We start from the raw sequence: 22,331 nt of genomic DNA on the forward strand, positions 1-22,331 counted from the left end.
TACAATAACTTTGAAACACCAAATCTACGATGAATGCGATGTCTGTGGACTAACATAGCTTGCCCAGCCTCGGTAGTGTAAAACAAAAATGAAAAATTATGAAACCCTGAGCACTGACGCACGCAAATATGAATTCTTTCGTGACGTTGGCAACATGTCCCCTGAGTGCCCCTGAGCTTGGGGAAAAGGCAAAAAAAAGTCTAGCCGTCTAGCAACGTTGTGCTGACGCTTCCCGCGCCATCAAACGGTCTCAAACGGTTTTTTAGTATGTTTGATTGTCGCACGTGGTCGGCATGAAACAACGTTTTTAGGAGCATGGAAGAAATACACTCGGCTCAAGGTGATTTTAACAACGAATATGTCACGGAGATGATGAGCTTAGTGCAATAGCGGAATCTGAGCGATACCTTTGAGTCTGTCTGCATCAGAATGAATTCGTACACGGTGGCGCAGTAAACTGTAAACAAAGTCAGGCATCCGAAAAGTTCGTCAAGTTCCGTTGTCAAACTAAGTTCGATAGTGTTTTTTTCTGTTTTTTACGTACTTGAAAGATGTGTACAAAAATTGTAATGTGGGCGAATGTACGTTATTTTGAAGCACAAACTGCTTGACTCTTTCGTGGTAGACGATTTTATTCTTCTCACTGTCGGAAGCAAGAGCGTAAGCTAATAAGCTTTGATCAGTGAAGGATCTAACGGGGGTCCACATGTCCTGACCCGATTTCTGTGGGCACCACGTGTTTCTCCAATTAATCCTTACGCAGTGTATAGTATTGTATGCTCTCCCTGACTACACCTTCCTTCAGAAAACATCAATACTCTCACCCTGGCTTTGAAAATGAAAATACCTACAAAGGAATGTGCTACTGCAATTTAAGCAGAAACGTTGTCGATCTGCACCAGGGACTTTGCCAGCACCTCCACATCCCTCCAATGCACCCCCCAAAAAAGGAAGAAAGAGAGAAAAGTAGCAACTATAAATGACATTCTCGGGTAAACATAAACAAGCCCCAGTCACAACTTCTGGTCCTTCCACCACTGAGGACGCTTGGAACCAACTGCCATGCAGAATTATATCTTTTGCTTTCCTGATTTGTTGAACACTGGAGGCATACCCTCCCTCTCCTCAAATCAGAAGCGATGACTCTATCAGTTGGCAGAGTGGTTGGCACAGAGCGTGTTTGCTGTGAAACCAGATGTCGTTTTGGCACCAAACCGCAAGTGGTGAACACTGCATGTATGGTGTCATGAAAATCCTGGGACTACCCCTGGTGTACACTGCACGAGGCTCTGTCACAGAAATCGTTATTTTGCAAAAAGCGATTAATGCCCTTTACCGGAAACAGTCTAGTCGCAACTGTAGCAGACGATGTGTGACTGTGCTCCGTGATCCAACTTGAGAGTTTCATACTCAATCCCCAGTGTAGTGGGTCTTCTTGACCGAAGTAATAACCGGACTTACATAATTGTCCTTCGTGCAGTATTGCCATCTGCAAGAAAGGAGAAAAAGAAGAAGAAGAAGACTCTTGGAGTAAGTTTTGCAGTTAGATTTTCGGGGGATATTTTTAAACAGCCAACGTTATGCGCAGGATATCCAAGAAGAAGGGGACTTCAGAATTGAACCTTCCGAAAAAGAAGGAAAGTTAAATACTTGCGACTGGCCAATTCTTCTCAAGGTAAGGCGTACTCCGCAAAATAGTCTAAGCGCATCTTGTGCACCATATTTCTAGTATGCGTTTAAGGTTGCGTTGCATGTTTTCCAGAATTTTGACCGACTCAACATTCGCACCAACCACTATGTCCCTCTGCCCCATGGAAGTTCTCCACTTAAGAGAGAACTGCGGGAGTACATACGTTCAGGCTTCATCAACCTGGACAAGCCATGCAATCCATCCTCGCATGAAGTCGTGGCGTGGATCAAACGCATCCTCAAGGTATCCTCTATAAGCCCATTCAACCAAGGTGGAATGTCCTTCTGGGTACTATGGTCTCACTATCCTTAGGTAGAAAAGACTGGCCACAGTGGGACGTTGGACCCCAAGGTGTCCGGCTGCCTCATCGTATGCATTGAGCGTTCCACTCGCCTGGTCAAGTCCCAACAGAGTGCAGGCAAAGAGTATGTCGGCATCTTTAAGCTGCATTCCAACCCACCCTCCGAAAAGGCTGTCTATCAGGTAGGGGTATTATATCATCCGCATTAAAGCTCGGATTATATACCAAGTTTCATTCGGGTATTAGAGGCGCTTGACAGAAATACTGAATACTATGCGTAATGTAAAACCCAGAGACTATGGAACGTGAAGGGACAGACACAACACAAAGACTCATAAATGATGGATACCATCCCACTTTCAACTTCAAAGATGCGAATACTCTCTGTGAAATCCGTATCTCTGGTTTTCTGTTCAGCAGAACTAGTTATGGTACTAGGACTATCTGTGCTGAACTTTCCAAATAATTAGCACTTGTTTGTATCTTTTTTGTATCCCAGTGTTTATCAGAAAAAAAAAAGAACGAGCTACTTATCACCAACCTGGTGATTAATGAACGATGGAACGCTTTTTTTTGTATGATTCACTCCTGTACGAAGTGTAAGTACCGTAGAGTTGATCACCCTGTATAGGGTTCCTCCCTTTACGCTCTTTAGGTAGGAAGGCCATCCAATTTGTCATATGGGTTAGAGGGTGTACTACTGAGTCACACCATTCAAATTTTCTTTTGTAGGCAGTGGAGCGACTAACTGGTGCTCAGTTCCAACGACCTCCCCTCATCTCGGCCGTCAAGCGTCAGTTACGAGTGCGGACTGTGTATGAGTCCAAGCTGTTAGAGTTCAACAAGAAAACCAACATGGGTAAGAGCATGCATTCTTTTTATTTATGCGTTCTTAGCATTTTGAGATGAAAATCGGTAGAGCACACTGTAAAGAGAAGGCGAGAAAAAAGAAGTGCATCGTTTTTATGGTGATGCTACCACTGTTCGACGGATGTCATAATGTGGATAATGGTCATTAAAGGGGCACTAAAATGCAAGAACAACGTGTTCTCAGATGAAAGCTCGAGTTTCAGCAATCACTATGCAACGTAGATTATTTTACTTAGAGCTACTATTTGTCACGAAAACCCTGTCGAAACATGCACGAAAATATACAGTCCAGCCCGTTTATTACAATCTTCGATATAACGATAACTCCGATATTACGATCAAATACCTGGTTCCCATTAGCTCTCACATTGAAGTACATGTAAAGGAGACACCGATATAACTACCTCTGCGAAAGCGTTTGCTCGCGTATAGCAATCTGAATTCACCCGGGGGTCGGTAGAACATAGTGAAAATCGAAGAGCAAGATTGCGCATTTTCATTGAAAACAAATTACGATGGCATTTTCGAGAGCCTTAGCCTTTGTGAAAATTAAAGTGAGAACGCGGTGCCTTTATCCGCGCATGACTACGCTTTATTAGATGCACGCATTGCAAGGTGCGCAGCTTAAAAGGGACTTGCAAGAAGTATAGGAGGAGGCTCCCTCTCCACATCGTTCTCTTGCCCTCAAGTTTTTTCTGGTTTGTTGCGTGCTACAATGGTGTCTGCAGTTCCGGGATGCGTTTTGACCAGGAAAGATACGTGACTCGACCTGTAGTTGCAACTCGACGGATTTTGTACTGATGCAGAATGTCGTTGCAAAGTACCGTGGCTTCGAAAACATGAGTTGGCAGACAGTTGCGTGTTGCCACCCAAACACGCGTCGACGAATTACCAGTGGGCGAGGCATGTCATTATGGACAATGCACTTCCGATAGTGAGGATGATGATGATATGGCAGTGAATGATGAGCAATGGACCAAGTTGTTGATCTCAAAATGTGTGGAGCCTCATGTGGTAATGGCAGATATATTGTCCTTGGGAAAAGCCTTTGACACAAAGCTGCGTCTAGTCGAGCTACATAGATAAAATGCTTTTGCGCTTGCAACAAACACACGCTTGTTTAGCTGCGTTCTACTTCGTCAATATGATCCCGACCGGCAATTTTGGGAAAGCTCGTTTTTAACGATAACGCAGATATAAGGATCGGATTTCACGTCCCCATCAATATCGTTATAAACGGGCTCGACTGTACCGACGTTAGCGGTGTCCCATCGGATCCTCGAGACGCAGGTACGGCGGCAGCCAATTGGGTAAAATAACACGCGCTCGCGATCCTGTCCTGTACCTGTGCGTTTCGAACATAGTCCACCAGTGGTCTTGTACACATACACTGTATTTTAAAAACGACTCGCTTAAGTGCCATTGAATACATTAACGAGAAATGTTCAGATGCAGCGAATTATTTATAAATCTCACCAGCAGGTGCCACAGAATGACATTATTTTGTTTTACCAGTCGCATTCTGACTGTCTAATTTTTTTGGACAAAACTGTTGGCGCTGTCAAACACCCCACAGAACCAATGTATTTCCTCGTCCAATAACTCTTGGGAAGACTATTATTCTCGCTTGAAACCTGCATTTTTGGGACTTCCGTCTTCCGCGAGATCGTGGCCATTCCTGATGTGGCGGAGCTTATTTGTGCGTGACCTATCCGAAACAGAAATATTTTGCACCGTGCATGATAAAAAAAAGTGTGGCACATTGATATGGAAATTGCTTCAACAGGAATCGTGTGGGTGAGTTGCGAGGCCGGGACCTACGTGCGGACATTGTGCGTTCATTTTGGGCTCCTCATCGGTACTGGAGGCATCATGCAGGAACTACGAAGGGTTCGCTCTGGCATCCAGAGTGAGAAGGTTAGTCCTCAAGAGTTTTTTTCTATCGGACAATTTAGTACTATCAGCTACATTAAGCTTGAAGGGTCATTCTCCCAAAGAAATTTCGAATAATGAAAATAAGCCCTTATCTAATGGCACCAACTATTTTGGAACTACTCGAGTAAAAGGCAAGAATGGGAGTGGTTAGTAGCTGAAAAGCACACAGTGAAACAAACTGTCCTTTCTCCTGTCGGAGAGAGGTGTGTAGAGATGGTTTTATACGCGTGCGCATAGGCAGTTACAAAATGGTCCATTGAAGCTCTCCAGGGCAGTAGCCTGGATTTGTGGTGTGCCCCTTTGACCATGTTTTCTGTCACTTTCTGTTTTCAGAAGGGAATGGTAACGTTGCACGACGTCCTAGATGCGCAGTGGATGTGGGAAAACCACAGGAATGAGTCATACCTGCGGAGGGTCATCCGACCTCTAGAGTGCCTTCTGGTGTCGCATAAGCGCATTGTTATGAAAGACTCTGCGGTGCGTATTTTGCTTGTAGGTTATTTTGAGGTGCTACACGGTGAATGGTTTGCAGGTGAATGCCGTCTGCTATGGAGCCAAGGTGATGCTTCCGGGTGTTTTACGCTTTGAGGATGGTATAGAACTCAACGAGGAGATAGTCATCATGACGGCCAAAGGGGAAGCAATCTGTTTAGGTGAGAATGTGGTGTACGAGCCATGCAATGCCGAGGCTGGTTCGTGAGAGAGTTCCTTTTAATCGTCGCAGGTATTGCACTGATGACGACAGCGACAATAGCGACCTGTGACCACGGAGTGGTTGCCAAGATCAAACGTGTCGTCATGGAAAGGGACACGTACCCTAGAAAGTGGGGTCTGGGGCCAAATGCAATAAAGAAGAAAGCTTTAATCAAGGAGGGCAAACTGGACAAACATGGTCGTCCAAACGAAAATACCCCACAGTGGTACCAAGAGGGAGCGACAGAAAGGTCAGTCAGGTTCTGGGCCTAAACTTTTTCTTACCTTTTGGAGACATTGCTTCTGGGCAAGCAATTTTGGAGAAGAAATCTTACCTTCATTTGTGTTGAGAAAATAAGGTACAATGCAAATGTAATTTGAAATCTTTTAATTTCAACTGATGCTCGTCGCTTTATTGTGTCCTCGAATACATTAGAAATTGCTCAGAGATCTTTGACCATCTGTCATGGGCAAGGGGTAAAAAAAAGGTGGATAGATGATGTTGAGTGGGAATGAGATAATAATTTCCCTTTCCTTCTACTTTTTCGTTTTTTAGGCCAGAAGCAGAGAGTGGCAAGAAGGTAAGCTCCAGATAGTTCAAGATGTAAGCTGTGCCCAGAGAGCGCTCTTTATGTGGTACCGATGATCGAACACTCACTCCGAACATAGACAATGTACAGCAAATCACAAGTCTAACCATGTCTACTAATTAGGGGGTGCAAATAGTGAAATTTTTTAACACAAATTGAATATGTATACAGTCAAACAATGAACAACGGTACTGTGCTCAACGCCAACAAAATTTGGAGAGTGAACCAGAATTTAACCCAGCTGTAGGCCACACAGAGTTCGTGGTCTTGTTGTACAGCATTTTCGCTGGGGCAGACTTTAGTGGAGGCTGCGCACAACTGTGTGCTAGTTTTGGTTGGTGAACGTGTAGCGACGCATTTGCAGATGAGCGTAATAAACTCTAAAGCTCCGTGCGTCACTTATAGCGCGCGCAACCAGCAACAGCTTGGCAGTAAGCTGGTATAACTGTACGTATTTTGGAAAAAATTGAACATTCAAAACTTTTGCAAATACGCAGAAAGTTCGATATCAAATTTTTGAATACGAATCGAATATAGCAAATATTCTGTTCGTAAGCAAAGTTTGGCATATTGGCATACCTCGACTTGTAACGTAAACGCCAGAAACGTTGAGAAATAACGGTGCATTTAAGCTGTCACCGTCCTTGCTAACTCTGAACACTATCGAACGAAAACAACATTCCTGGTTGGTTTGGGAGACTGGCAGCACAGCAGCAGGAGATTTCTGCTGTGCCATGGGACCGGTTACATTGCTCAAACTGAAGTTATGGGCCTTAGCTCCAAGTAGTATAAGTAGTAGAAGAGGATCATGAATATGACGTCCTCGTATGCTCAGTCCACCAGATATGTGTGGATTTCGTGTAGCATAAAATGGTACTAATTACTACGTATCTCTGGTCAATTTCCTTTTGCTTGGCAGAAGCCTTTGATCGAAGTTGTTGAAGAGGAGGAGGGGGAAGGATCTGTGGAGGTGAGTAAGGTCTGGGTGGAAGGATATGAAAGACCTAAGGGGACAAAACATCTCCTTTCAGTTGCCCGTCAAGCATGAAAAGAAGAAGAAGAAGAAAAAGGAAGAGAGGGAGGAGGAGGAAGAGGTGGGTAAGGTCTGGGTGGAAGGAATTAAAAACGCCTAAGAGGGAGCACTTTTTTTAGTTGCCCAGCAAGCATGAAAAGAAGAAGAAAAAGAAGGAGGAGGAAGAGGTGAGTGAGGTCTGGGAGATATAAGACCCGAGGATGTGACAATACAGACACAGCTTTCAACATGTATAGCACACACAACCCTCAGTCATACTACGAATGTCACGAAAATCCCCCACATTCCTCACATCAGTCAAGAGCTGAGCAGCTCATTTTCATACGCTTTTCAACACCATGGAGTTTTATACTGGTCAAACATTTTGGAGTGTTTATTGACATTACAAATCGTTCTCTCGAGGCTCTGCTGTTTTCATTGCACACTATAATGGCCCTGGTTTAAGTTAAGCTAAAGTGTTGTCTTAGTTATAGTACAAGCAATGCTGTTGTGCAACTGCACCACCGAAGCTGAAGCTGCAATATCTGTTAGTATGAATCATCACTGCACTCCTGAGCACAAGTTCACAAGTGGCAAAATACAAAAGCCATAAAATTGTGCGCATTCCCCCATTGAAACGTGTATATCGCTGGCACCGAAGTGATATATAATAATGGATATTATAATGATCCACTTTGTGCCTGATGAGCATGGAGAAAGAAGGCTGTGCTTTTGCTGGAATGCAATGGGAATGTTAAAGGGGCACTAAAATGCAAAAACAAGTTCACTTCAAATTACGTTACACGCTACGTTAATTTCATACTTGTTATCATAATGAAATACTTTGACACCGTTAGGAAGCTACCGTCAGAATTATACCGGACTCTCTCTTGCTTCGGCGCTAAGCAGTGAACAGCACTTCAGTTCGTGCACTGGTGTTTTTAGCCCAAAATGCACGTGCCACGGCATGGAGCAGTCCCGGTTAAAAACATAGTGCGCGTTACATGTCGGACTGGCGTCGATGTCCGAAGGATGTGAAGATAAGTGTTGTCTCCGGAACATTCGCGAGAACTGTTGTGGGCTACAATTCAGTGAATCGGTATTGAAAAATGCAGCTGTGCGCATCATGCCGCGGATATACGGAACACTACCATCAGCCCTGTTCCAAATCCATACACGCGTGATAGGTATGCGCGCGCTTCTCCTGCTGTCTCATTGGATGCCGTCAATGTTTGCCTCCTGGAGATCGCATTCGTTGCTGCCAAACACGGCTCAGTTTTCGTTGTGTGATCTAATTTTGTTTGAATTGCACCAATTGAAACATGGACTTTCATTTGAGAGCAAGGTGTTTTTGCATTTTAGTGCCCCTTTAACTTACTGAGGAACGTAAATGATGTTTATTCAGATAACAAACATCACATGTGCCAATTACATAGCGCTTCTTGTTCAGCGCAATCCACGAGAAACAGTTGCGTTTTGTTGGCTCTCGGGTATGTTGAGCAGACGACGCCAGAAGCGTTTTATGTTTCGCTGTCAACCGTGCCGCGTACCTATCTGCGAGGAATGCGCGTTTTTCGATCATCTCCAAAGCCCTACACAATCTAGACGAGCAAGGCACGCTGACGGCCACTGGGCGGGCAACCCCATAATGTGACCACAAGATTCGTACGATTTGCGTTCTCGCGCAACAGGTGGCGCTGTCTGGTTGTGGTTCAAGTTTCTCCTTCGAGCCTTCTTTCTGATTTCCTAGCTATGCACGTGATGTGCGACTCCAGTCAGCAATATGTGCCTTTTCAGTTGCCTACCAGTCACGAAAAGAAGAAGAAGAAAAAGAAAGACAAGCACAAAGAGGCTGAACAATCGGAATGAAATTCTTCTATGTACATGGAATTTGTTGGCCTTTTTGTTTTCTTCAAGCTGCGGTGCATCTTTCATAATAAATACTACATCCAAGTGCGTGTAAAAAATGATTATGCTTTATTTACATAGTGTACAGTGGGTAATGTTAATTACATGCAGTGTACACACTGCTTGAGCATGAGCAAAATGTTTCGTCTCACAAGTGATTGATGCCACTTTGTTAATTTCATTATCACTGTTCCACAATTTGCAATGTGTTGGGTCAAATGCATCTACGTCCGAGATGTAGTAATGTGCGCCATGTTGGTTTCGTACAAATGGAGCATTGAAATGAAATTGAGAGTGTGGGGCACTAAAAATTAAATAGCTGTTCTTTCAAATGAGGTAATACTTTAAGCAGCCTGCATCGACCATAATACTGATGGAGTAGAACACATACCAATGGCATACCAGCCAACCCTCCCGGATTATCCCGGAGGCTCTCGAATTTCGTTCAGTCTCCCGATTGTATGGACGCACCCTCCAATCTCCCATTTTCCTTTCAAACCTGCACAAACGCATTCCTGAGGAAATAGACAGCACGTAACGCGAAAAGACTCTCTATCGTCCTATCTTCAGTTGAGCCTCGTACGATGTTTCGTCTTCTCCGATGGCGCTCTCCCAACAGAAAAAAATACCTGCATGCGTTACTCGTATGTGCCTTTTCAGTGGTTTTCTGGTTGAGCACAACCAGCCGTGGATTGTAAGTGACCAGAAGATGTTCCCAAAATGGTAGAAAAGGGCAAAGCTGAGAGCCATCCTCTGGCACATACAGTCGACGACTGATTTTTTGGACAGTTCGTTAAGAGCTTGATTTTGTGTGCGCATTTTTGCTCCGACTACTATGTACCAGAATCTAGAGATACTGCGTCTACTATTTCAGACTACTTTGTCGGTGGCCGAGGTCATATGGCACAGTCAATTACAGTGTCCCAGTGGCTTATTTCTGAATATAGATAATAAATATGTCACTCGCTGTGTCGAGTGGTGAGGACATGCGGCGCATTGGTAATGAGTCCCTGCCTCAGAGAGGTCAGTAGCATCATCAAACGTTGCCTTTGGTATCAGAAAGAGCATCAACAAAATGTATGATGGGTCGTGGGGATTACAAAAAATCTGGGAGCTACGTACTGGTCTCGCCTTCTGCTACACTTGATACACTAGGGAATCTATGGAATGCTTTTGAGGACACTACTATAGCAAATAGCTTGCGTTAGGCTGTTTTATTTTGTCCTATTTAATTTATTGAAGTAGCAGAAAAGGGCACCACTGACGAGCCACACTCTCTCCCTACATGACCTTCAACACAAATGAACTGTATCGAATTGATGGGTGACGAAATCATTCGCAGATTATGTGCTTTATCAGAGGGACAACAGTAGCATTCACGTAGTTCTTGTTTGTTTTCAGTCAAAGACGACGCTACACAAGAGTGCATTCCCCGTAATGTGTTACATCGTGCTATGATGCAGACACTCTGGAATCGATAACTGGAACATATTCTATGACTGTAGGTACATCTCGTAAATCGTTCACGATAAAGAGAAAAACATTTTTGTGGGGTTTTGCAACTGTCTACACATTGTCCCTCCTGATGGCTTTAAAGTGTGGTGGAAGAGATACATGGTATGCCATGAGTCAGACCATGCAAGTTAATACACTTTGGGTGTGGGAGAGTACTACGATGAGGACTGTCACGTGACGTCTTCGCTCGTCTTGAGCTTTTTAATTGTGTTCTTGAGCGCCTGCCGCTTGTTGCAGAACCAGACACGAACAACCTCTCTGTCATAGTTGAGCTTCTCCGCCAGGCTGGTCATCTCGGGCCCTGGGTTAGGACACGTGTGTGGAGTCAAAAAGAATGGAGACACGTGCTTGTCCTCAAATAAAGGGTACATCAGCTTTCAGTCACAGCAGACCCTCGTTATAACCGTGTCAATGGGCCTTGAAACTCTTCAAAATAAATGTTGATTGACGGGACTTTTGCAAAGTTTTTATTTCTGCGCAAAAAGCACCGTAATCTTGTGTTGCTGAGCAGTTTTACCAGGCACTAGCTTCGCTTCCTTGAGTCGTGTAGCCCCAGGAAACACGCGCGCGGAATTCATCTTGCCCAGAAGCTGCACGTAGTTTTCAAAACAGTCACTTCTGTAGACGCAATCTTTCGGCTTTTCGGCTCTGCCTTCATAGACGTTATACGTGTCTTTGACTGCATATTACTCGAAAAGATGGAATAGCCTATTTCTTAACCGAGTGTCTTCCATGACGACAAACCGTGATGCTACCTATGCTGCACTCAAAGTCTCGCTCGGTAAGTTGCAAAGCCAGCACTTGAAATTTTGCTGTCAGTGTGGGTCCTTGGATGGACAGCTCGTGAAGGTGTTTTGAAACACTACACCCTGCTTATTCTTGCGTGAGAATATTGATATCCACCTCTCTAATGACTTTCTACTCCACAGTCAAGCATATCTGTTTGGACAGTACAAAAATAAAAGCGCAACCGACTGCGAGCGGTGGCAATGAGGCCTCTTTGTCACCCTCTTTTTGAAGAGGAATAGCAGTGCAGTAAATGTACGCGCGTCGCTGTCCGCATGGGCTTCCGCCAGTTTGCTCTTCATACTATGCGAAGACGACTCTCGGTAAACTCGGAATAATTTGGTTTAAAATGCGCGTGTCTCGATCAGGACACGGAAAAGCTTAAAAAGCAGTCATTTCGTTATAATGAGGGCCCGCCGTATTTATGCACGGAGAGTCAAATATCTTTTGATATATTGAGTCTAATGTCCCATCAATAGGTGGTATACAAAGCATCCATGTTCTGGGTAGAAGGTTGTCACGACACGCTCTTTATTTACACTGTCTGTTGCGCGTACTTAATAACTTACAACACCGCAGCCACGCACATCCCGGTATCTGTTAGTTCATCTTCCCCACGTGCATCTACCGTCACCCATTCCCCAGTCGTGCCCTTTTCCGTTTCCCTTTCTCTACTGAAGTCCCGTGCCTCCTCCTCTCTGCTGAGGTCGTCGTCTCCAACGTCCCTCTCTCGTGCCCCTCCTCACAAGGTCTTAGAAGGAAGCAATACAAAAATTAGTTAATATAATACAGGACTGCCTCAGGACTACAGTTGCAGACTAATTTGCCAATCGTGCTGTTGTACTTAAGCCAAGTTTCCATGGTGGACAACGCTCATTTGTGCTATACCTTCATATCTGAGTACCTTCCACTATGAAGCATAAATAACCCCTCTTACCAGATGGATGTGTGCTTGTCTCAAAGAACTTGTTAAGCACTTGGAGAGCAGCAGGCGTGAAGGAAGTTCGATGCTTTCGCTTCCTCGCCGGCTCCGCACTCCCCGTCAGGAAGCTGAGGTCGTGGCTACCATTGTAGCGTTCTTCCGCTTCCTGCATCCACCTCTCAAGTACGGGTTTGATTTTCTGGGCGCTCTTGGGTGTGATGTCCAATTTCTCAAACCTGTAGAAAATGTGTTACGTATACAACGTGTGTCAGGATGGGTATGTCATATGACATACCTGCAGATGGCACTTTGGCTGTAAGAGGGACCTTCACTGGAACTGAGTGCTTGCCCCACCTGAGTCTGTGTCAGTCCCAGGGAGAGACGACGCAGTTTGAATGCCTTGGCAAAATTTTTTATTTCCTCCAAATTGATGCCATCTACGGTGTTGGCGTCTGTGTGACTGATTGTTGTCGCTGCAAAAAATATCCGCTTAATTTTTCTGTCCTACCAATGTTTACACTGATGTGGCTCCATCTTATGTTGCTGCCTCTCAGCCGATCACAAAACGTGCCTCCATTTGAGATACAACGCTTTCCTTGTAACTAGTTACTGTCGTGTAAAGGCCCCACTTTTCCACAAAGTGGGATTCTGCGGGTAAGAGAAAAAAGTGCACCATTCTCCCAAGCCCTTTTCCAGGCTTTTGTAATTTTTCGGTGCGCGAGGAAAACTAGACTCAACACTGTCAATCTCTCTTCGGGCGTTGCTGTCGTTACATTTCCTTTTGTCGCGGAACATTCAGCCGTTTATGTAACAGCACTGTCGGTGGTCTCACGCATTGCACACGTGACTGATCTGGTTTAACCCGCGAAAGTGTCGCAGATTGATTGAAATCCTCACGTAATTCCGTAAGACACAAAATATATAAAGATAGAAGATTGTGAGGGAACAAAACACAATGCCTTACCAGGAGAGGGTGGGTTGCTAAACTGTGAGCTAGACTCTGCAGGCACAAGTTCTGCAAGGATATGAACAGTGTAGCATATCCAGTTGAACCTGGAAATGATACTCACTGCTACAGCCAACGTCTGTTGCCGATACTAAGGGCAGGATGTGCTCCTTGGAACAGGAACCCTGAGGAACCGGCATCACGGGAGCTGTCATATGCAAACAAATAAGTATTATGCAAATCGTGTCTTGTGTTTAGCAACATTCTGTGGCAAACAGTCATGTGCTTGCAAGAACCAATAGGAATAACTCGACAGTTGTTTTCGTCGCCATTACCTTCCAGAGGAAGCACTTTCTGTACTTCTGTCTGTGTCAACATGGACACAGTCTCGTTACAACCTCTGCTGAGAAGCGACTGCTGAGAGGGGAAAGCAATTAACATTTTCAAGGCTTCAAGGGCTCACTCCTACCTGAGCAGCGTCTATAATATCTGTGTTTGTTATGACCAGCTCATCATTGTTGCTGCTTGGTTCATGCAGTTGAGGGCTGCAGCAATTAGCTTGGTCTGATGACAGCTCCTCCTGTAGAGAAAAAAAAAAACTCTTTCGATGCTCTATTGAACTTAACCACAGGTGTGTTGTGGAAGGGATCACCTTTTGTGAACAGGAATGCATTCATTGACAAAAGACGTACAGGAAAATGTGTCCCACATTCTGTAATCATCTCAATCGGTGTCCCTCTTACGTCTGAGAAAAGTTAAGCCCATTAGAAATTGTTTTTTTTTTTTAGTAGTCGATTATAGAACACCTAAATCTTACTGGTGATTGTGTGAGACTGAATATTGGACCTTTCGAGGGCAGAACCTCACCTGCTCTTCCTCCTTTGTAGTAATGGCATCGTGCGAGTCTTGACTGCGGTCAAGTGATTGACGGTTATCTTCTGTCTCTTGGTGTCTATCATCATCGTCTTCTTCTTCTTCATCATCTTCATCTTGCCCATCTTGGTGCACCATAGAGGGAGCAGTTGATGCTTGGTCGGGCAGGTGTTGGTGAGGCCTCATCCCTGCTTCCGATTGAAGAGTGGATTGCTGCTGCATTGCCCCACTGAGTTGTGGAATCATCTGCAGCAAGTTGGAAGTGGCTGCCGTTTGCAACAGGGGTTGCGCTATTATCTAACAAAATGGACAAAATTACGTGTCAGAGAATACATTTGTGCAACATACTTGCGTATCCATTAGTGTCCAGATTACAACCCCCGAACAAACACAGACATTGCCACTTGATTCCATGTAAACATCATTCCTGAAATTGCTGGCGTGAGTTTCAGTAGCTTCCAGCTTCTTAGGCAAAATGTATCACAATGCATCAGACAAAGCAGTGGAGCACTAACCTGAGGAGAAATGGCAACCAGCTGTCCATGGATGTTGGCGTAGAGTTGCGGCATCGTCATCTGTCCCGCAAGCGCAGCGGCATAGTTGCTCGCAAATAACGGCTGCATTGGTGCTTGCTGTAATGTGTTCACTGGAAATAAAACGATGCTTCTTCAAATCTATTTGATCAACTCTCACACCCTCTGCTACGGAGAACTGGTTGAAGGATGTTCGTAATCATCAGTGTTGGTATTGTTCACTAAAGTGATTCACCATTTCAACCCCATTGAGATGGGAGAGGTACACCGTAAAAGTATGTAGTTTCTTTTGCAAATTTCACCGTGGTCAGTTTTCCACGAATTGAGTGTCTCGCATAATCTTGTTAACGATGACGGGAAAGTATTTTTTAAAAAATTAATTTAAGACTGATTTTCACTAAGTAGATTCAACTTACTGAATGCAATTTATTGTAGAGCACACTTTGGGCAACATTTTACCCTGGATTTCAACTGGACAACTCAACTGGCTGCTGTGCTTGCAGATGTTCCACAAATTGTAGTTAAAGACCCACCTACCTTGAGCTTGCTGCTGTAGAAGCTGCTGCTGTGTTTGCACCTGTTGCTGTTGCATGTGATGCTGCTGGAATTGCTCAAGTTGCTGCTGTTGTATCTGTTGATGTTGTGTCTGGTGCTGCTGTTGGACTGCTGCCTGCTGCTGTTGCACCTGTAGTTGCTGTTGATGTGATGGCACAATTGTGGATGTCATAGTGGGAGCGAGTGCAGGAGCCAGGGCAGAAGCCAGCGCCAACTGCTGAGATAGGGCTGGCAACTGTGACAAAGTAGTTGTCAAGATGGCACCGTTGGCTGCCACCACTTGCACTACAGGACTCTGTACTGCGGCAGGGGCTGCTGCTGCTGCTGCACATGATACAAGTACCATAGTATCGACTCACTTCCCCCTGGATGACATCTCAACTAAGAACAAATTCCAGCAATGGGCTTGAAAACTGAGATCAAATGACAGGTTACGATGTGATGCAGGAAGGAGAGATGCCTGTTAACAAACGACTGGAGTTATCATAAAAATATATGTTAACAAGAAGAGTGGTGTATATACAATTCTTTACTGAGCAACAATGGCCCTTGTACATAACTGTTCCTTTGAAATTTTGTGCAGATAACACCTGGAGATGTTACCCCTGTGGTAGTTTAATAACAGGAGCATTTGTAGCTGCGCTCCAAGAATTGGTTGTTATGACCATATGCTGCTGTTGAGCCAAACGAAGTGCTCACATACATACATACTGCCTAACATGGACAGGATCAACATCAGACAAAGGTAAAAACGAAAATGTTTCATTCTTAATGTCCTGTAATGCCCAAACACAGAAATGAGTGCATTCAGCAGGGCATGGAAAAATGATTTCCCCACACTTTGCTCTCATTTGACAAAAATAGGGCACAAATATTTGACAAAGCGCATCACATACGATACATGAGGCATTACTATAGTCATCCCAGAAAAGAAACCATAATTTAATATGCACCACATTCAGTCCCTCCATTTGGACAGTTTTTCCTGAATGAGCAACCACCATGGAACCGGCCAATCGTGTCGGTATCAATTATGTCTAAATTGTCCAATGTGTGGCCACTAATCAGTTTTTCAGCACCAAATCGATATCTTCACATCTGCTGCAGCACTGTACCCTCCCAATAGCAGCATATTCAGGCAGGCAGGGGCAGATTTAGGGGTATCTGGATGTGTCTGACCCCCCCCTACCCCCACAATTTCTGTTACATACAGTTTAATTGACCGTGGTAGTGGAATAGCATGCTGTGCAATTCTCTTTCGTGTTCCAAGGCACACACCACTTTTCTGGGTGCTGTACAGGCTTGGCTTTTATGATACTTGTACTATCATGTCTAGTGCCACGAAACGGCGAAAGTAATGACTGGTGAGTTGAGTAAGTTTCACGTGTCTTTTACTGCCAACAATCACATGTTATGAATACATTGAGTGTGGCTCCAAGAACATTTCCAACAGCTACTGAGCAGCTCTTTCCTGAATATTAGCTCCCTCTGAGCTAGTATCTTGTTGTTCTTCCTCTATGCCCTGGACATGATGAGGAAAGCGCATCGTCGTTGCTCATCACTGTCGTCTGAGAGATCGTCACTGTTTCCAGGATATCCTGTACAGGGGGACCTACGTGGCGCAAAAAATAACAGAGAACCTGCGTCAGATTTACAAAAACCACGCGCCGTATCCTATGTGATACAGTAGGATCGGGAATGCCTGCCCACGGCATCACATATGGAATACGCTCAATTCAATATCACAAAGCACATAGGAGTGCTTTCCGACATATAACTATTACATTCCAACAAGTAACACCTTATGTAACTGGAAACGCACCGCTGTGAGCAACAGAACGAAAGGGCTTACCGGTTTGGCCTCAAAATCTTCTGCTAGCAAACGGGCGCCGCCATTTTTAAAAGCGACCGCGACACCACTTGCGGTCACTCTGGAAAGCGCTCTTTGCCGAAACATCTTCCCAACGTATCAGAAATGGTGCATTGGGATTGGGCATTCCTACTGAAGAAGAGTGAGTTGGGACGCGCAACAGAATGATACAATGGGAATAACGGGGTTGTTTTGCGAAAGCAGCTTCCATTAGTTGCAGAGAATAGCTGGTCTAGTCTAATAAAAGTGCGGTCCCGTTAATTCGAACTCGAAGGCAACCGAAGATTTGTTCGAATGAGGTGGAGTTGGAACTAGAGGGAGCCGCAGAAATGCTGACTTTTTTCTACTGATTCACACCAAGTTCCAATGTATGAGTGCATGTGGATCTCTACCCAGGAGATTGTCTACTCACTGTTTGCGGTGGAAGGCAGCAGATAATGGCCATGTGCCTGTAGTGCATGTTGGTGCTGCAGTTGTTGTACAAAGACTTGCTGTTGCGTTGCCATCATACCATTGGTCTGCTGTTGTTGTGAGTTATTGAGCGGGAGCACCAACTGTTGTGGTGACACCAAGTGAGCTGCATATGGCTGTCCTTTGACTGCACAAGAAAACACCTTCAACCAGAGAGTTAGAGATGCGCCTCACTTACCTGCATGGTTCTGTGTGGGTCTGGCCTTACAGTGTCCTGTGTCGTTTTGGACGGCCATCAGTATCTGCTGCTGAGCATTCATGCTGCAGCCACCTAAACATTTCAAAAGTCAAGGCATATATATTCCCAATGGACTAAAATTTTATTCGTTATTATACACACCAAAGCATTCCTGCGACATCGGTCATATTTTATACTCAACTAACATAAAAGCTCACAGACCACAGCCCGAGACCACATATATAGGTTGTCTCGCGAGGAGTCCTGTTTGTCAAAATGAAGGCTACGTGATGGGTCGAAGTTTAATTCGATGCGTGCAGAAACAACACTGAAATGATGAATTGCTTGTCTCACCATGTTTCTCACCATGGTGAGACACACCATGTCTCACAATTAACTCACTATGAAGATAACGTCTCTGTTTCTTACTGCTTTTGGTTTGAGACTTTCACCTACTCAATCGAAAGTCGAACTTATGTTATGTCAGGTGTCATATGCGAATAAAAATGCCATAAACCCTTTTTCCTGAATCGATCAAATCGCTGCATAGTCGAGGCTTTGTCGATTGGTGTGGTAGAACTCACGACGACATGACCTGAAAGTGTCCACGGGGATGTTTTACACAACTCCCAGTCTCATGTATGCCATGAGCTGTATAGAACACGAAAGCTCTCTGGTTCTCCTCCGCGGTGACAGCCGTCGGAAAAGCCGCCACAGAATACACCCAAGAAAGAGTAGGATGTTGAAAGCATATCCATACAAGACGAAAACAATAAAGTATGCCTCGAATTTTTACGCCGCCCCTGACACCAGCAGATTTTATTTTCAGTATTTGTTGCGACGTATAGAGTGACGTGTCTTGCTGTTGCAGCCGATAGGAACAAGCGCAGTTCTTTGGTTCAAACTTCAAACACACACACACACAAGAAAAAAAAAAAAAAAAGAAAGAAGCACCATGCACCTGCGACGAAAACATGAGTCGATAAATGGGCGGTGGACTCCCGCTGGAAATTTGGGCTGTATTTGTGTTATCGAGCGTGCCAGTATCCCAGTTGTCTGTAATGGCATCAAAGTGGTCACACGAGGGATTTCTTTACACTTACCCCATGGGACCCTGAAATTTCTGTGATTGCCCAACACAGCTTGGTTTGCAGTACCCATACGACCCATACCCATAAACATGTACCTACGAACATATAAAATCTCTGCGTCGCACGGTCTGACTCCCTCTAACATTTCCAGTGGACTAAACCACAACTGTGGCTGAATACCAACTCGCCAAGCAACAGTCCAAAACTGCGGAAAGCTGCGACATCCATTTCGTCCTGAGGGGTCTCTTCAGAACAGCGCAAGGGAATGACACGCTTCGGGATCCGCACAAACAGCGTCTCTATGCGAGATCCACGGTGCTAGCGAGTCCGAGTCAAAAGCGGGACTACAGGGACGACACGAGACAAGCGCTTGTCTCGTGTTGTGCTTGACTATGGAATACCAATAAGCCCAATCCTCTTCGACTGTTCGAGAGCGGCTAATTTCCGTCTGCGTGAGAGCAGACGACAGAAAGAGAATCATCCTTGCATCTTCAATTGCCTCCCCCAGCTTTAGCGAGATCGAATACACCGCTTTACGATTGGGCAATGCCAGGGTTTGCGATGACGTCAGCGCATAAATCGAAGCAGACGAGATGGATGCAGACGACGGAGAGAGACCTCTGCTGATCTGGCCATGCCATTTGGCATAATGCGCACCACCTACTCAAACACCTACTTATCGCTACCGCCGCCGGCGCACAACATATTATGTTAATTGCCACTCACTTTCTAATTAGCATTCGCTCGAAAAACCACCTATCTTGAGATACAATTTCAGTTTGACACAACGGGTCACCGTTCTCCAAACATATCCCATTATTTTCAGCCAGCAGCCTTTTTGTTGGAAATATTTGTCGCTTTTTGTTGTTTAGTTTCTTTCGTGTGAATATCGCTACATATTTGTACCACATATATATAACGTAACCGCAGCGAAACTACCTCGGCGAAGTTTAATTGATTAATCCCAATGTTGTGCTTTCTTTCAAGAACATCGCAAAATTCTGCAAAAAAAAAAATAATAAAAAAGATGAAGACAGACAAAAAAAGAAAAAAATCGGGAATTGTCCAGTGTACAAAGTGATATCCATAATGAAAACCCTGAGAGTGAGGGACACAAACGACACGTGCGTCTCTCAATTTCAGGGTTTTATTATGGATGTCCGTCATCACCAGCTGCAGTCTTGTCTGTTACATTGTGAATTTTAAGTTGAGTACTGGCGTTTTTATCTCTTAAAAGCATACTACTCTATCTTAAGTACGGGAGGCAGGGTCTGTTTTGGTTGGCTGCTGCCACTTAAATATGCATAGATTTCATCTCAGATATTCCGAGGTACCGTCTCTGGCATGGCCTGCACAAGTGGGCGGTGTCTTAGGTTTTGTAGATATCTGTTAACATTGTGTGGCCTCAAGTGTATGTTGGTAAATGATCGGGGTCTCTGGAAACCAGGGGAGGGGTTTCATGTAGCCTTGTTAGCAAGGATATGAAAGGCATGGAGCTTACGTTGACTCTTCCTCTGAGCACTGCACCGGGGCGAGGATATCGCGGGAGTATCTGAACGACAATTCGCTCATGATGAGGATAGCAAGGAGTGTTCTTTTGCTTGCTCTCATCATGGTCCTGTACCAACTAGCCCATCTTGATACGCTTTGCGAAAATCCGTTGTTATCTTCACTTTGTTGGTATTTCTTTGACAAATATTTTACAAATTGTAACTCAACGTACGGTATCTTGAAAGTAATGAGTTACTTTTTAGTCTGGTACTTGGTAATTAATTAAAAAAAAATTCGGGTATATGATGTGAGTATTACTTGTTCAATGCCAGGTGCCCGATACTATTTATTCATTTCGTACTTCGCTTAACACAAGAGCTCCGTAAATTGCACCAAGAGGGGAACCCTACAAAAATACACAAAAGGAAAGGGTTAATCAAAGGGAGGATCGCATGGCGGTGGGGGTCCTTCCCATCCCTGTGGAATTAGCCGCGCCTTCTGTGACCGTTCCTGAAAGCGTGTGAGCACCCATCGTTGCGCAATCCGTGCTTTTGCAATGAGCGGCACTATACAATGCTCCCAACAGGGTGTCAAGTGTGGTCTTCTGTAATGTTTGTCCAACTGAGGACGTTTGAATAATGACGCATTTTTGTTTTGTATGTCTTGTAGCACAAGGCTAATGTTTGAAGGGAAGGAATTTATGGGCTTCCCCCTCGATTTCTGTTCTGTCGTCTAGCAGATCCTGTCCAAGGCATAGTGGTGAGCTCTGAGCCCCCCTGAACATTCCCAGCTGACAGTGAATAGCGAATATGCAAATCCTGTAAAAGCAGGGAATTTCAGACACCCTGACAGATCTCTATACATAAAAGGGGGTGGGGGAGGAGTGTTGAGCCTGAGCAAGATCAACTCCCTGCAGGCGACAGCTCAACTGCATTTGATAAAAACCCCAGAAACTTCAACTAAGACTGTTTATTTTCAAATCTGTCCTTTCGTACATTGAACCCTGAGCAGTAGAGGCATCTCGCCATCTGATTGTTAGTGAGTTTTCTTTTTTTTTTTTCGCCAAATACGGAATAGCACACAAATGCTGTTACATATTTCTCACGATTACTCCCAGACAGCGATCTGAGTCTGCACCTTTACCATATATATCTACCCTTTCTTGTTGCTCAGAGAAGAGGCGAGCCTGAACCTGAACGACAGCCATGATACTCAATTTTCTACACAAATACTTGCAAAGCACAACACTTGAATTGTTTATGCGTCGGAACAGAACTCGTCTGACGTGCGGGTAATTGGCAGTTGTCAAAATAAATTATGCAAATACTGCAGCATGCACGCCGACATTTGTGTTGTTGACAAATGTCGGCGGAACAGATGCTTCCGAGAGCTCACAAACATACCGCGCTAACATGTGCGTAGATCATGTATAAAAGGCTCCATGGCACAATTACAAGCATGGCATTCTGGTCAATGTGCGCAAATAAATCATGGATCGAACTAAACAATGCCGTCACATTCAATGAATTGATCGTAGCGATAAATTATGATAACAGCCAACCGGCTCCATTTCCCACCACCACCACGTCTCCAAAGCATCCACAGAAACATCTTTTCTGCTTTTCGTAAATAGGATGAAGGCATTTGTGCATAGCTAACCATTCATAGTGGTTACAAATATAAGGGCACTCGCGAATCATATGCGAGTAAAGTGCTGTGATAGTGCATGCCTCCCATTTATAAATTATGATAATAAATACATACCGGATGCATTTTCGCGCGCGGAGCTATCCACATGTGACGGATTAAGATGCTACTGAGGACATTGCAACAGATTCTAGGAAGCTGCACTCGTGCACACTGAGACTTATTTCCTGGCGTAATTCAGGAAAAATATTTCGTAGTGACCAGCAGTTCGCGGCTATCCCCACGCTCACACGAGAAGGTGGCACCACCGAGGGTGGGACGCAAAGAGGTTTGACTGGGTTTGACGATGCTAAGGTATTTCACATCGCAGATGGTATGTTTGTGTGGCAGGCCATCCGTAGAGTGCCTATATATCTAAATTTAGCAGCAAAAATGTTTATTAGGTGACGAAATA

General features: G+C 44.6%; 2 protein-coding genes across 6 annotated transcripts; one reads left to right on the top strand and one right to left on the bottom strand.

Moving 5' to 3' along the window:
* The first annotated feature begins 194 nt into the window (after positions 1 to 194).
* LOC135367415 (H/ACA ribonucleoprotein complex subunit 4-like) lies at positions 195 to 9,047 on the top strand. Of its 2 annotated transcripts, XM_064600682.1 has the most exons (15): positions 195 to 340; positions 1,481 to 1,530; positions 1,589 to 1,675; positions 1,763 to 1,933; positions 2,003 to 2,173; positions 2,724 to 2,850; positions 4,648 to 4,778; positions 5,130 to 5,273; positions 5,329 to 5,449; positions 5,521 to 5,740; positions 6,046 to 6,070; positions 6,999 to 7,049; positions 7,111 to 7,173; positions 7,232 to 7,279; positions 8,889 to 9,047. In XM_064600682.1, exons 1-15 carry the CDS (start codon positions 316 to 318, stop codon positions 8,958 to 8,960), a joined length of 1,506 nt encoding a protein of 501 aa, XP_064456752.1. In that variant the 5' UTR covers positions 195 to 315; the 3' UTR covers positions 8,961 to 9,047. The 2 variants fall into 2 exon arrangements, with proteins under 2 accessions (XP_064456752.1, XP_064456753.1); XM_064600683.1 differs by lacking the exon at positions 7,232 to 7,279.
* Positions 9,046 to 22,272, bottom strand: LOC135367412 (POU domain, class 6, transcription factor 2-like). Of its 4 annotated transcripts, none has more exons than XM_064600680.1 (13): positions 21,995 to 22,272; positions 17,649 to 17,741; positions 17,412 to 17,597; positions 15,112 to 15,447; positions 14,557 to 14,687; positions 14,036 to 14,338; positions 13,638 to 13,748; positions 13,504 to 13,585; positions 13,293 to 13,376; positions 13,187 to 13,237; positions 12,518 to 12,695; positions 12,238 to 12,458; positions 9,046 to 10,815 (listed from the first exon to the last, which is right to left on the bottom strand). In XM_064600680.1, exons 2-13 carry the CDS (start codon positions 17,728 to 17,730, stop codon positions 10,685 to 10,687), a joined length of 1,896 nt encoding a protein of 631 aa, XP_064456750.1. In that variant the 5' UTR covers positions 17,731 to 17,741; positions 21,995 to 22,272; the 3' UTR covers positions 9,046 to 10,684. The 4 variants fall into 4 exon arrangements, with proteins under 4 accessions (XP_064456750.1, XP_064456749.1, XP_064456747.1 ...); XM_064600679.1 differs by having other exon boundaries at positions 13,504 to 13,582; positions 15,112 to 15,453; XM_064600677.1 differs by having other exon boundaries at positions 15,112 to 15,453.
* Positions 22,273 to 22,331: the final 59 nt, after the last annotated feature.

The sequence above is a fragment of the Ornithodoros turicata genome, chromosome 8 (assembly GCF_037126465.1).
Source record: "Ornithodoros turicata isolate Travis chromosome 8, ASM3712646v1, whole genome shotgun sequence".
In the NCBI taxonomy this organism is placed as follows: Eukaryota; Metazoa; Arthropoda; class Arachnida; order Ixodida; family Argasidae; genus Ornithodoros; species Ornithodoros turicata.